General features: G+C 46.5%; 2 protein-coding genes across 2 annotated transcripts; one reads left to right on the forward strand and one right to left on the reverse strand.

Moving 5' to 3' along the window:
- The first annotated feature begins 4,091 nt into the window (after positions 1-4,091).
- LOC134949840 (uncharacterized) lies at positions 4,092-8,330 on the forward strand. Its single transcript, XM_063938551.1, has 7 exons — positions 4,092-4,241; positions 4,411-4,930; positions 5,009-5,427; positions 6,061-6,130; positions 6,223-6,348; positions 6,424-7,506; positions 8,251-8,330. The coding sequence occupies exons 2-6, from the start codon at positions 4,705-4,707 to the stop codon at positions 7,107-7,109; spliced, it is 1,527 nt and encodes a 508-aa protein (XP_063794621.1). The 5' UTR covers positions 4,092-4,241; positions 4,411-4,704; the 3' UTR covers positions 7,110-7,506; positions 8,251-8,330.
- A 1,544-nt stretch (positions 8,331-9,874) lies between these two features.
- Positions 9,875-12,442, reverse strand: LOC134947756 (putative nuclease HARBI1). The gene is made up of 3 exons (XM_063935670.1): positions 11,502-12,442; positions 11,042-11,413; positions 9,875-10,957 (listed from the first exon to the last, which is right to left on the reverse strand). Coding segments are annotated over exons 1-3 (1,137 nt in total). The 5' UTR covers positions 12,265-12,442; the 3' UTR covers positions 9,875-10,955.
- Between the last annotated feature and the right edge of the window lie 750 nt (positions 12,443-13,192).

The raw sequence follows: 13,192 nt of genomic DNA on the forward strand, positions 1-13,192 counted from the left end.
TAGAGATCTGGGAACCTCTGAATCACAGAGTAAATTTCTGCGTGACTCCATAAGAATCCAGGAGATCCAGTAGCCATCACGGGTGGTGTTCAGTATGCCGGCTGCTGGGATCCCAGCGCTCAGTATACCGGCGCCGGAATCCCGGCACCTGGCATACCGACAACTATTCTCTCTCTTGGGGGTCCTCGACCCCCCCTGGAGGGAGAATAAATAGCATGGTGCTCGTAGCACGACACCATGACCGCAGCGTAGTGCGCCACCATGTCCACAGCATGGCGAGTGCAGCGAGCCCGCAAGGGGCTAATTTGCGCACGCACTGCTGCCAGCATGCCGGCCGTTGGGATCCCGGCACCGCTATGCTGGGCACTGGGACCTAACCGCCGGCATAACATACTATACCTGCCATCACTGTAGAAGAAACTAACATGGAGAATAATCCTTATTTGCTTTTAAAACTTGCAGGTTTCATTGAAAGCATAACCACAAGGGAGCATTCAGTTGAGAAATCGTCAATGCAGTTACATGACCACTGTAATGTATAAATCACCACTGAGCACTCTAAGGTGACCAAGATGTAGATTGAAGTGGCTCAGTGATCATGAGCTGGCATGTCCTAACACATTGGAACTCCTACTTCTGAGCTCTCCGAGTCTCCACCATTTTATTTTTATGGAGTCCCAACAAAGTTTCTTCCATTCTTTCAGCAGTTTCTCAGCCAGATTCATTCTGCAACAATCCTTTATACAACCCAAGGGACATAATTGCTTCTATGTCACAGTGATTGTGAGGAGATGCACAGTAGTGGGAAGTGTCCTTCATTGTGTTGCGTGATACTTATGGGCTTTCATGGGCTTCGTGACTAGTAAACTTTACTCTCATTGTTAAGATCATTCTCTGCAGGTCCTGCTCCAGGTCATGCAACAATATCCATTCACAATAATCAATTGACTATCATGAAGTCCGGGATCTTTTCTGTGTCTTGTTTAAACTCAATAGCTGCCCAATTTCCAGCTCAGGAGGAATATACACACTATGGGGTAAATTTATTAAACAACGGCTTTCAGAAACTATAGCTTCTCATCTGTCACATTACTGGGTTTTTTAAAATTCGGATCAGGACCCCTAGGGCCAGCTACACTTGTAGGAAAGAGAATTAAGCTTGGAGGCCTGATAATACTCTTCCTCATGCAGATCACTGATCTTGTATAGATATACAGTATAATGAGGAAATGCCAAGGAGGGACAGGTATCAAGATATCCTGAAGTAGTTATTGAGTTATACTGGAGTTAGTGATGGCCTAAACGACAAAGTCAATATACAGAAGAGTATAACTATGCACAATGGAAGCAGGCTGCAGTTAACAAATGAAAAATGTAGTATAGCAATGAAGAAGACAGCTGACTAGAACAAATACAGGTAATTATAGCAATGCATGGAGATAGTAGCTGGAATAGCCACAGAGTGTTGACATAACGCTGACAACATGCAACAGAAATAATTACAGGTTCTTGATGCATTGCAGAAAATAATTGCATTTAGATCGGAACAGCTGCAGGATGCAGACAGAACCAGTGTAATACACAGACAGGTGTGTTATTGGGTTACCTGTTCCTCTTGCTTCATCAGAGAAGTAAGGAGGGTTGCCTGGACACAGAAAATTATCTCAATTGCTTCAAGCTGAAACCTAAATTTATTTAAAAAGATAGTCTCTCTGTAAAGAATGAAATAGCAGATAAATGGTTAATATCTTTACAAAAATATATAATTTACAACTGAGTACATTTACAAGTGTACATTTACAATGTGTAGCAAAATTGACATTTTATTACACTAGAATGCGGCGATGGCTGAAGTTTCCTTTCACTAAAACTGTAAAACTTTGCATAGATCAAATAATGCAGTTCTACTATACCTGTTGTTCACATATAATCATACACTTCAGTGGTAAATTACAAGCTGTATCACTAGGAAAATTAAGGAAAACACCAGACTTAATAAGTTCAATTGTCTTGTTGCCTTCCCAATATATTGGAGACTTCATGGGCATCTAATCATGTAGACAATATTAGCTATATGCAATAGCGGGCGAATCGCGTCATTAGATCCGCCCCTGTATAATTCGCCCGCTATCGCCAGCCGCAGCCCTATCGCCGGGACCCTGAATTCACTATATTCAATGTATAACTGATTCGCCCCTCCCGCAGGCGGATTACGGCCAATCGGCGAGTAGTGGGCGTACTGAATTCGCCTTCCCGCCGAAAGCAGCCCTTTATTAGGGCTTGTTTGCTGCACGTGCTCTGCAGCCATTTTGTGAACCTGCAGAGAGGTGTGTGGAGGTGCAGAGCTAGCAATTTGGTTGTTTGCTGTGGATATCGTTTGGACACCCCAGCAGGCTTTATTCCAGGACAGTCAGGAGGATTCCTGTTACCCCGGAGCAGAGCCATTTTAGGAGCTTTTACTACATTTGTAGGTAAGTACCACATGTGTGTCTGGTGTTGCATGTATGTGTTTGTGTAGTGGGGGTTGCCATGAGGTGTACATGGGGTGTTTGTGCATGTGTGCAGGTATGTGTATAGCCCCTTGCTTGTGTTGCTGCATTTTTAGGGGGAGACTTGTGTTTTGGGGTAGTTTTTCACGTTTTTTTTTTATTCTTTAATTGACTTTTTTGGGTCTTCTATTAGCATTGGTGTACCTCCTGAGTGTGTTTGGATGCTTTCTGGCCATTTTGGGGTGATTTGGAGCAATTTTAGTCGACAGCCTGGTTGACATGTGCTGCTGATTGTTTTTCAAACATGTGTTTTCCCGCCTAATTTTGCTGTGGTGTGCCTCCTGAGTGTGCTGGGATGCTTTCTGGCCATTTTGGGGTGATTTGGAGCAATTTTAGTCGACAGCCTGGTTGACATGTGCTGCTGATTGTTTTTCAAACATGTGTTTTCCCGCCTAATTTTGCTGTGGTGTGCCTCCTGAGTGTGCTGGGATGCTTTCTGGCCATTTTGGGGTGATTTGGAGCAATTTTAGTCGACAGCCTGGTTGACATGTGCTGCTGATTGTTTTTCAAACATGTGTTTTCCCGCCTAATTTTGCTGTGGGGTACCTCCTGAGTGTTTTGGGATGCTTTCTGGCCATTTTGGGGTGATTTGGAGCAATTTTAGTCGACAGCCTGGTTGACATGTGCTGCTGATTGTTTTTCAAACATGTGTTTTCCCGCCTAATTTTGCTGTGGTGTGCCTCCTGAGTGTGCTGGGATGCTTTCTGGCCATTTTGGGGTGATTTGGAGCAATTTTAGTCGACAGCCTGGTTGACATGTGCTGCTGATTGTTTTTCAAACATGTGTTTTCCCGCCTAATTTTGCTGTGGTGTGCCTCCTGAGTGTGCTGGGATGCTTTCTGGCCATTTTGGGGTGATTTGGAGCAATTTTAGTCGACAGCCTGGTTGACATGTGCTGCTGATTGTTTTTCAAACATGTGTTTTCCCGCCTAATTTTGCTGTGGGGTACCTCCTGAGTGTTTTGGGATGCTTTCTGGCCATTTTGGGGTGATTTGGAGCAATTTTAGTCGACAGCCTGGTTGACATGTGCTGCTGATTGTTTTTCAAACATGTGTTTTCCCGCCTAATTTTGATGTGGTGTGCCTCCTGAGTGTGTTGGGATGCTTTCTGGCCATTTTGGGGTGATTTGGAGCAATTTTAGTCGACAGCCTGGTTGACATGTGCTGCTGATTGTTTTTCAAACATGTGTTTTCCCGCCTAATTTTGCTGTGGTGTGCCTCCTGAGTGTGTTGGGATGCTTTCTGGCCATTTTGGGGTGATTTGGAGCAATTTTAGTCGACAGCCTGGTTGACATGTGCTGCTGATTGTTTTTCAAACATGTGTTTTCCCGCCTAATTTTGATGTGGTGTACCTCCTGAGTGTGTTGGGATGCTTTCTTGCCATTTTGGGGTGATTTGGAGCAAGTTGAGTCGACAGCCTGGTCAACATTTTGTGAGGGGCAGCCATTTTGTGAGGGGCAGCCATTTTGTGAGGGGCAGCCATTTATACATGTATGTATTTTTTTTTTATAACAGAGATGTCAAGGGACAAGCCGACCCGATCCGCCCCTTCCCCCACCCCCTCGGATCTATCCCTGCATAGCAATGAGGAGTGGGAGCCAACCCAGGAGGCGGATGCGACCGACCAGGCATCTAGTGACCAGCCGCGGTCGTCAAGGGCCCATGAGAAGTCCAAGAAAAAGCCTAGTAAAAAGGTACTTAACCACACCTGCAGACACAAATAGCATCAAACTTTACCCACTGTAGTTTGTGCAATGCCATGCACACCTACTGTAATAGGTGCGCAATGCCAGGGATACTGACACTCACAGGTACATACCGATCTTATTAAAAAAATTTTTTTTTTTTTTTTAATCCCTAAAGGCAAGAAGCCAGCCAGAGGAGCAGTCGGAGGAGGAAGCCTCTGGTGAAGATGCAGGACAGAAAAAGCCGCGTGGACCCAGATACACTGAGGCGGAAAACTGTACCCTAGTAGATTGCGTCGACAGGTCCTACGACATTTTGTATGGACTAAGGGCACAGACCACAGCAGCTAAGGTAAAGCGGAACATCTGGGAATCCATCGCCAGTCAAGTCACTGCAATATCTGGAAACCGCCGGAGCACCAGAAATTGCTTGAAGCGGTACAGTGATTGCCGCAGACAGACCAAGAAGAAGATGGGGATTCAGCGCCGACATGAGACAGCTACGGGAGGTGGCCCGGCTCTCAATCTGAAGTGGCTACCCTGGGAGGACGTTATTAGAAGGCGCATGAACCCTGCCATGGTCGAAGGAGTTCGCGGAGGTGTGGACTCCAGCCGTCCTGCTGGCTTTCCCCAGGAGGAAGAACCGCCCAGAAGACGGAGGAAGGCGGGAGACCAGCCGTCCAAAAGGAGGTCTGATGGTAAGAATACATTCACATGAGCTGTACTTCCCTTTAAAATTTTTGTATGTGCTAATGTGCTTTTTTTTTTTTTCCCAGACAGACCTGCCCAGAGGACATCACCTGCGCACAGGACATCGCCAGCGCACGGACCGTCACCTGTGCAGCAGGCATCTGCAGCAGCGCGCGGACCATCAACTGCGCCGCAAGCATCGCGAGCACACAGATCGTCACCTGTGCGCCACAGTTCGTCATCGCGCAGTTGGTCACCTGTGCACCAGACGACGTCAGCGCACAGACTATCACCTGTGCGCCAGACACCGTCGGCGACCACACCACAAGATGGGCGCCAAACTACAGCTCCTGCGCGCAGGTCATCACCAGATCGTCGTCTCTCCAGGAGCTCTGGGACTGTGACTGAAGAGCCTCAAGACACAACCCTTGTGGACCCATCACCCGATCTGTTTGAGTCTACAGGGTTAACAGACGAAACTTTTCTTGGGTTTGAGGACAGCCGTGCAGACATATCCAGCCAGGATCCATTTTAAACACCGGCAGGCTGTCCAGAATCCCTCTATGCCAGAGAACACTTTGGAAGAATCATTTAAAACCAACTTTGAAAGTGTGCACCCTTCCCCCGTGGACGCTGCTGTTACCGCCGCTCCCGCCGGAGAACTTCGGTACTAACCGTTTAAGATCTAGCCGCACTGAGGCTTCAGCGTACGGCTGTGGTGAGCAATAATCATTGGCGGTGGGGTGAGAAAGGGGACACTAGCTGCTGTGCGGCAGGCACATTGTGAACATTTGCAGTTCCTACAAAGTATATTGTTCTGGCTAGTGGATACAAAGTAACAACGGATATCACTTTAAAATAACCAGCTTTTCACCGGGGAGTTACAAAAATAGCACTTTGTGTGCTTAAAGAAAATCCTTATTGGAGCTCCAGCGGTATATGGTTATCTGGACGGTAATAGTCACAGTTTCTGGACTTCTTTGCACTGCAGATTTGGTGTGTTTTAAGGTTTTATTATGTCATGCATTATTAAGAAAATTGAATACTAAATAAAAAATATTTACAATTTTTAATCAAATAGATTATATATATGCGCTTCCTTGTAATATACATATTCTTATATGTTATATGGTTTTAGACCCTTGAAAAGTCTTCCGAAACGAGGACAAGTGGAGCTCCTGGAGCAGCGGCATCACAGGATGGAGAAGGTTTGTATTTATTTTGTGTGTGTGTGGGAGGGGGGGGGGCAGCAGTTGTGTAAAGTTTATTAACTTTCCCAAAAAAATTATTTTGCAAACAGTGGTGCCACGAACCAGCAGCGGACTAGCTTCGGGGATTGGTTCCTACTTCAGGCCGGATCTCCTACAGGAGTCGTCAGAGGATGACGAGGTGGAAGTGCAGGAGGCTCCAGTTACTACATCCCTGCGTGAGTAAATTGAATTGTGAGCCTTCAAAAAAATGTATGATGAATGTGTATAATATTGTCTAATTTTCTTTTCAGCTGCCCAAATCCAAGTTGTGGCAGACATCCAGGAAGGGCAGAATCCCTCAACTGTTCAGAGGGTTCACACCCTGGCATCAGAGATTGGGACACGCCAGGATACATACACAAATGTTGTGGGAAGCAGACTGGACAACATTGAGAGGACAATGGAGAAAATGTCCAACAGTCTGCATGAACTGCAGAAGACTCTTTCCGACAGCACGGCCACAATACTACAGATCATAATTCAAGATCATAGGGAGAATATGAACGTACTTAACATTCTGTCCGATTCCATGGTCAAGCTTGTGGAAAACACCTCATGTCTGGCAGAAAGCAATAAGAACATGTCGGAGAGTCATCGACACTCCTCTTCCAGCCAACAGGTCATCGCAACCACACTGCAGATGATCTATGAAAAGCTCCCAGTACCAGCTCATCAACACGCTGGTGATCCACCATATCCGCCGTCGCAAGCCACAAGGACGCATCGTACCCTTCCTCAAGTCCCATCCCAGTACAGACAGTCACAGATGTACCAGGGATATACAGGGATGTACCCCACCCCCCAGATGCCTCCACCACCGGCCGCACAATCTTCAGCAGCATGGGCACCGAGGGCCAGTCAACATACTCCCCAGCCTCCCAGGACATCCACGCCCTATCAGGGGGAAGAAGAGGATCCGGACAGACTTCCACCATAAACCCGGTCGTATTATTTTATTTTCTTTTAAATGTTTTTCATGTATCCCTGTCTTCCCCTCCCATTAGTTTGTTGTTTTTCTTACTATTGTTTTTTCTTTGTTGGCCTTCCCCACCCGTGACCGGGTACTACCAAGGAGCTTTGTGTAGGCATACATGCGCGGGCATGTATGCGGGCGCGTGTGGAAACGGATGAAAGCTCCTTGCGGCTACATGTATGATGGGCCAAAGAGCTATTCTGATACCCCCTTTTTCTTCCAAAAATCCTTTTTTGTAATGATGTACAGTAGGCTTTAATTGTGTGAATTTACTATTCACTAGTCTGTGTTTTTGACTTATTCATAGGATTGGTGAGGAGAAATGAAGTGGACGGCATAAGTTTGTGTTGTGCGTACCAAGGTGAGTAGAACCATGTTTAATTCAAGAAACTTTGAACCGCATGCCTTTGTAGAACAACACCGTCCAGCAATGGGTCATGCTGGGCTGTGTTGTTCCACAAATGTTAGCGTGTCAAAGTGCTGACCACTGACGCCACTCTTTCACTTTGAACCGCATGCCTTTGTAGAACAACACCGTCCAGCAATGGGTCATGCTGGGCTGTGTTGTTCCACAAATGTTAGCGTGTCAAAGTGCTGACCACTGACGCCACTCTTTCACTTTGAACCGCATGCCTTTGTAGAACAACACCGTCCAGCAATGGGTCATGCTGGGCTGTGTTGTTCCACAAATGTTAGCGTGTCAAAGTGCTGACCACTGACGCCACTCTTTCACTTTGAACCGCATGCCTTTGTAGAACAACACCGTCCAGCAATGGGTCATGCTGGGCTGTGTTGTTCCACAAATGTTAGCGTGTCAAAGTGCTGACCACTGACGCCACTCTTTCACTTTTAACCGCATGCCTTTGTAGAACAACACCGTCCAGCAATGGGTCATGCTGGGCTGTGTTGTTCCACAAATGTTAGCGTGTCAAAGTGCTGACCACTGACGCCACTCTTTCACTTTGAACCGCATGCCTTTGTAGAACAACACCGTCCAGCAATGGGTCATGCTGGGCTGTGTTGTTCCCCAAATTTTCATTGAAAAGAAATGAACATGAATTTAGTGTGTCTTTACTTTAATATACTTTTTTTCTTTTCCCCACAGATATCTATATACACAAGAAAAGAATGTAAAGAAGAACAAACTACTTTTTTGTTTTAATTAACTTTCAAACTTTATTAAAAAAAAATTTTCTTCAATAAACTTTTAAAAATAGAAGTTTCCTGTGGTTTTTATTAAAATTTGTAATGCAGTAGAATTGTACGTAAGTAGATTGCCCGGGGAACTGTCTCTTCAAATCCACGCCACTTAGGAAGGATACACCGGAAGACCTGTGGAAGAGAACAGTATGAGCTACCAGATGTGGGTAATAGTGTCACCCTGGGACTGGAAAGAAGAGGTACATACAGTCCACACAACACAAGCGGGGAACAGTGGGTCCAAATGCAACCCTCCGGCACTTGCGTCACTACACATCCAAACATTCCCTGACCAGCATTGGTGTTTCAGGGAATGTTTGGATGTGTAGTGACGCAAGTGCCGGAGTGCTGCACTTTGGACATGCCGGGGTGATTTTGGACAAAGGGAGTTCTGGGCAATCCATCTCACCTGAGGGGGTTGTCTGCTACATGGCGGAGGTTCAGGTCCACATCACCAGTAGGTCGCCCATGGAACATCGGGTGAAATGGCGTGTCTCTTCACATCCACGCCACTTGGGAAGATACATCGCAGGACCTGTGGAAGAGAACAGTTTGAGCTTCCAGATGTGGGTAATAGTGTCACCCTGGGACTGGAAAGAAGAGGTACATACAGTCCACACAACACAAGCGGGGAACAGTGGGTCCAAATGCAACCCTCCGGCACTTGCGTCACTACACATCCAAACATTCCCTGACCAGCATTGGTGTTTCAGGGAATGTTTGGATGTGTAGTGACGCAAGTGCCGGAGGGCTGCACTTTGGACATGCCGGGGTGATTTTGGACAAAGGGAGTTCTGGGCAATCCATCTCACCTGAGGGGGTTGTCTGCTACATGGCGGAGGTTCAGGTCCACATCACCAGTAGGTCGCCCATGGAACATCGGGTGAAATGGCGTGTCTCTTCACATCCACGCCACTTGGGAAGATACATCGCAGGACCTGTGGAAGAGAACAGTTTGAGCTTCCAGATATGGGTGATAGTGTCACCCTGGGGCTGGAAAAAGAGGTACATACAACAGTCCACACAACACAAGCAGGTTGCAGCGGCCCAAATGCAACCCTCCTGCACTTGCATCACTACACATCCAAACATTCCCTGACCAGCATTGGTGTATCAGGAGGGAATGTTTGGATGTGCAGTCTTGCAAATGCCGGAGTGCTGCACTTTGGACATTTCGGGGTGATTTTGGACAAGGGAGTCTTGTTGGTCAATGCATCTCACCTGAGGTGGTTGTCTGCTACATGGCGGAGGGTCAGGTCCACATCACCATTAGGTCGCCCATGGAACATCGGGTGAAATGGCGTGTCTCCTCACATCCACGCCACTTGGGAAGATACACCGCAGGACCTGTGGAAGAGAACAGTATGAGCTTCCAGATGTGGGTAATAGTGTCACCCTGGGACTGGAAAGAAGAGGTACATACAGTCCACACAACACAAGCGGGGAACAGTGGGTCCAAATGCAACCCTCCGGCACTTGCGTCACTACACATCCAAACATTCCCTGACCAGCATTGGTGTTTCAGGGAATGTTTGGATGTGTAGTGACGCAAGTGCCGGAGGGCTGCACTTTGGACATGCCGGGGTGATTTTGGACAAAGGGAGTTCTGGGCAATCCATCTCACCTGAGGGGGTTGTCTGCTACATGGCGGAGGTTCAGGTCCACATCACCAGTAGGTCGCCCATGGAACATCGGGTGAAATGGCGTGTCTCTTCACATCCACGCCACTTGGGAAGATACATCGCAGGACCTGTGGAAGAGAACAGTTTGAGCTTCCAGATATGGGTGATAGTGTCACCCTGGGGCTGGAAAAAGAGGTACATACAACAGTCCACACAACACAAGCGGGTTGCAGCGGCCCAAATGCAACCCTCCTGCACTTGCATCACTACACATCCAAACATTCCCTGACCAGCATTGGTGTATCAGGAGGGAATGTTTGGATGTGCAGTCTTGCAAATGCCGGAGTGCTGCACTTTGGACATTTCGGGGTGATTTTGGACAAGGGAGTCTTGTTGGTCAATGCATCTCACCTGAGGTGGTTGTCTGCTACATGGCGGAGGGTCAGGTCCACATCACCATTAGGTCGCCCATGGAACATCGGGTGAAATGGCGTGTCTCCTCACATCCACGCCACTTGGGAAGATACACCGCAGGACCTGTGGAAGAGAACAGTATGAGCTTCCAGATGTGGGTAATAGTGTCACCCTGGGACTGGAAAGAAGAGGTACATACAGTCCACACAACACAAGCGGGGAACAGTGGGTCCAAATGCAACCCTCCGGCACTTGCGTCACTACACATCCAAACATTCCCTGACCAGCATTGGTGTATCAGGAGGGAATGTTTGGATGTGCAGTCTTGCAAATGCCGGAGTGCTGCACTTTGGACATGCCGGGGTGATTTTGGACAAAGGGAGTTCTGGGCAATCCATCTCACCTGAGGGGGTTGTCTGCTACATGGCGGAGGGTCAGGTCCACATCACCAGTAGGTCGCCCATGGTAGAGTTGGATAAAAGGGTCAAATATTTGCGGTAACCAAACAGGATAAAACAGGGGGGAACAAACTGTATAAACACGGCCTGGGGATACACATCAACAGGATGTAAAACTCTGTAATAGATAAATAAAGAGGTTTTTTTAAAAAAAATCCAATGTCAGTTTACACGATAATACAAATGTTGTCAGTATACTCACAGGTAACTGCAAAAAAATTTTGTATCACTGTCCGCCGGGAATCCTCTCCTTCGCCCATACCCACCGGTAGAGCAGAAGACCGGTTCCCGCGTAGGAAAGCACTACGACGAAGAGTCACCGGCAAACGGTTTGCGACACATATGTTGTGTAAAATACAACATGCATTTACCATGCCGCAAACCTTCGATGGTGAGTACAAAAGAGCACCGCCGGAAGTGTCTAAACATCGAAACCGGCTTTTAAGTACACCGAAGGCACGCTCAATTACTCCCCTCGATGCAATGTGTGTCTCTTGGTAACGTTTTTCTGCTCTACCAACAGGATTAGACAATGGGGTCAACAGCCACGGTTTGTTTGGATAACCCGCATCGCCTATAGAAAATATAAAAAAAATGTTAGGTACTTGTAAAAAATAATAAAAAAAATAATAATAAAATAATAAAAAAATGAAAATACATACCTAACAGCCAGCCACCAGGCATGTTTCCTGTTTCGAACTTGTCAAACAGCGATGACTGGCTTAGGATGAAGGAGTCGTGAGATGATCCAGGAAATCCCACAAAAATGTTCAAAAATCTCATGTTTACATCACAGACCGCCTGCACGTTCAGGGAATGGAACTGTTTTCGGTTCCGAAAACATTCCTCTGAATTCCGTGGCGGTCTGATCTGCACGTGGGTACAGTCAATCGCGCCCAGCACATTGGGAAATTTGTATTTGTTGAAAAAGCCTAATTTGATCTCACGACATTCGCTGTCCGTCTCTGGAAATGTGATGTACTGGATCGTCAATTTGCGGAAAGCCCTAATGACTTGGGTTATACAGCGCGACAGTGTCGACTGAGAAAAACCGCATGTTTGAGACAGTGTAGGCTGGAATGTGCCTGACGCCAAAAAATGTAACGTCCCCAGCAGTTTCTGAAAACCGCTGATTGCACGATTTGACCGTGCCCGAGGTTCCAAGTCGGCCTCCAACAGAGCGTACAGCGAATATATGTCGCGAGTCGATAAGCGATAATTTTGTATCACCTCGAACTCGCTGAGATCCTCCAGTTCACGCCTAGTGCGATACTGGCGTGGACGTGGAAATGAAACCCGCAATACTGGCTCACCCAATGCAGACATTTGCTGACCTGGATCCTGATGTTCATCAGCACTTTCTTCCTCCATCATACTTGCAGCCAGCATGAACAACACAATCTGGTCAGAAAAAGGCTCCATCATTGTAGTCAGTACAAAAATAGGAATGTGTTTTAAAACGCAGGGATTTTCCTAAAAAAACGATTCCACAGAGCTGACTGTAAAATGGCTCCTTCTCCCTGTAGTCTCAAACCCAGGAGTGAGGAGATAGGAGGGGCTTTGCAGAAGTGTATCCTGGGTAAAACTGTGGAATCATGGGTAAAATTCCTCAGGAGATTGAAGAAAAAAATATTCCTTTAAAAAATCAATTAAATAATACTTGTGAAGCAAAAAAAGACAAACCAAGTAGATAATCCTTTCAAATATAAATAGATATGCTACTAGCAATCCTCAAATATCCCAAAAAATGATGTTCTAAAAATTTTTTTTGAGAACCCGCCAGTCAACTGAGGCGGACTGAAATAGGCGAATTTGCGGTCGAAAAGTACTGCAGGCGAATTTCCAAACTTGAATTGAATATGCTTGGGGCGAATTGCAGCATCTGTACCATTGCAGAAAAGTCGAATGCGAAAAAAGTCGAATTGACAAAAGTCGAATTCTGAATGTCCGTTTTTTTGCGAAAAAGTACTGTACTGCATAGGCGAATTGATTTTTTGAGGCGAAAACGTTCCGGAATTCAACTTTTTCTGAAATTCGACCGCAATTGCATATACCCCTATATCTACTGGTGCATGTGAACACTTAAATAGTATTCTATTTGCATTCTGCTCTGAGAGGGATCAAATGAAATGCCTCCCAGACCGACCAAGCTGTGTGCATCATAGGGTGCAAGCGCAGATGGATTATCAGGTCACAAACCTGGATGTCCTGACATTGCAAATAACTAGGGATGTGCACTTGAAATTTTTCGGGTTTTGTGTTTTGGTTTTGGGTTCGGTTCCGAGGCCGTGTTTTGGGTTCGACCGCGTTTTGGCAAAACCTCACCGAATTTTTTTTGTCGGATTCGGGTGTG

Source organism: Pseudophryne corroboree, chromosome 8 (genome assembly GCF_028390025.1).
Source record: "Pseudophryne corroboree isolate aPseCor3 chromosome 8, aPseCor3.hap2, whole genome shotgun sequence".
NCBI lineage: Eukaryota > Metazoa > Chordata > Amphibia > Anura > Myobatrachidae > Pseudophryne > Pseudophryne corroboree.

Coding starts and splice junctions, on each gene's coding strand:
- LOC134949840 (XM_063938551.1), top strand. CDS start 4,705: ATGGGGATTCAGCGCCGACATGAGACAGCTACGGGAGGTGGCCCGGCT. Junction 4,931..5,008: donor GTCCAAAAGGAGGTCTGATG/GTAAGAATACAT, acceptor TTTTTTTCCCAG/ACAGACCTGCCCAGAGGACA. Junction 5,428..6,060: donor TTGGGTTTGAGGACAGCCGT/GCAGACATATCC, acceptor ATATGGTTTTAG/ACCCTTGAAAAGTCTTCCGA.
- LOC134947756 (XM_063935670.1), bottom strand. CDS start 12,264: ATGATGGAGCCTTTTTCTGACCAGATTGTGTTGTTCATGCTGGCTGCA. Junction 11,414..11,501: donor GCCTGGTGGCTGGCTGTTAG/GTATGTATTTTC, acceptor TATTTTCTATAG/GCGATGCGGGTTATCCAAAC.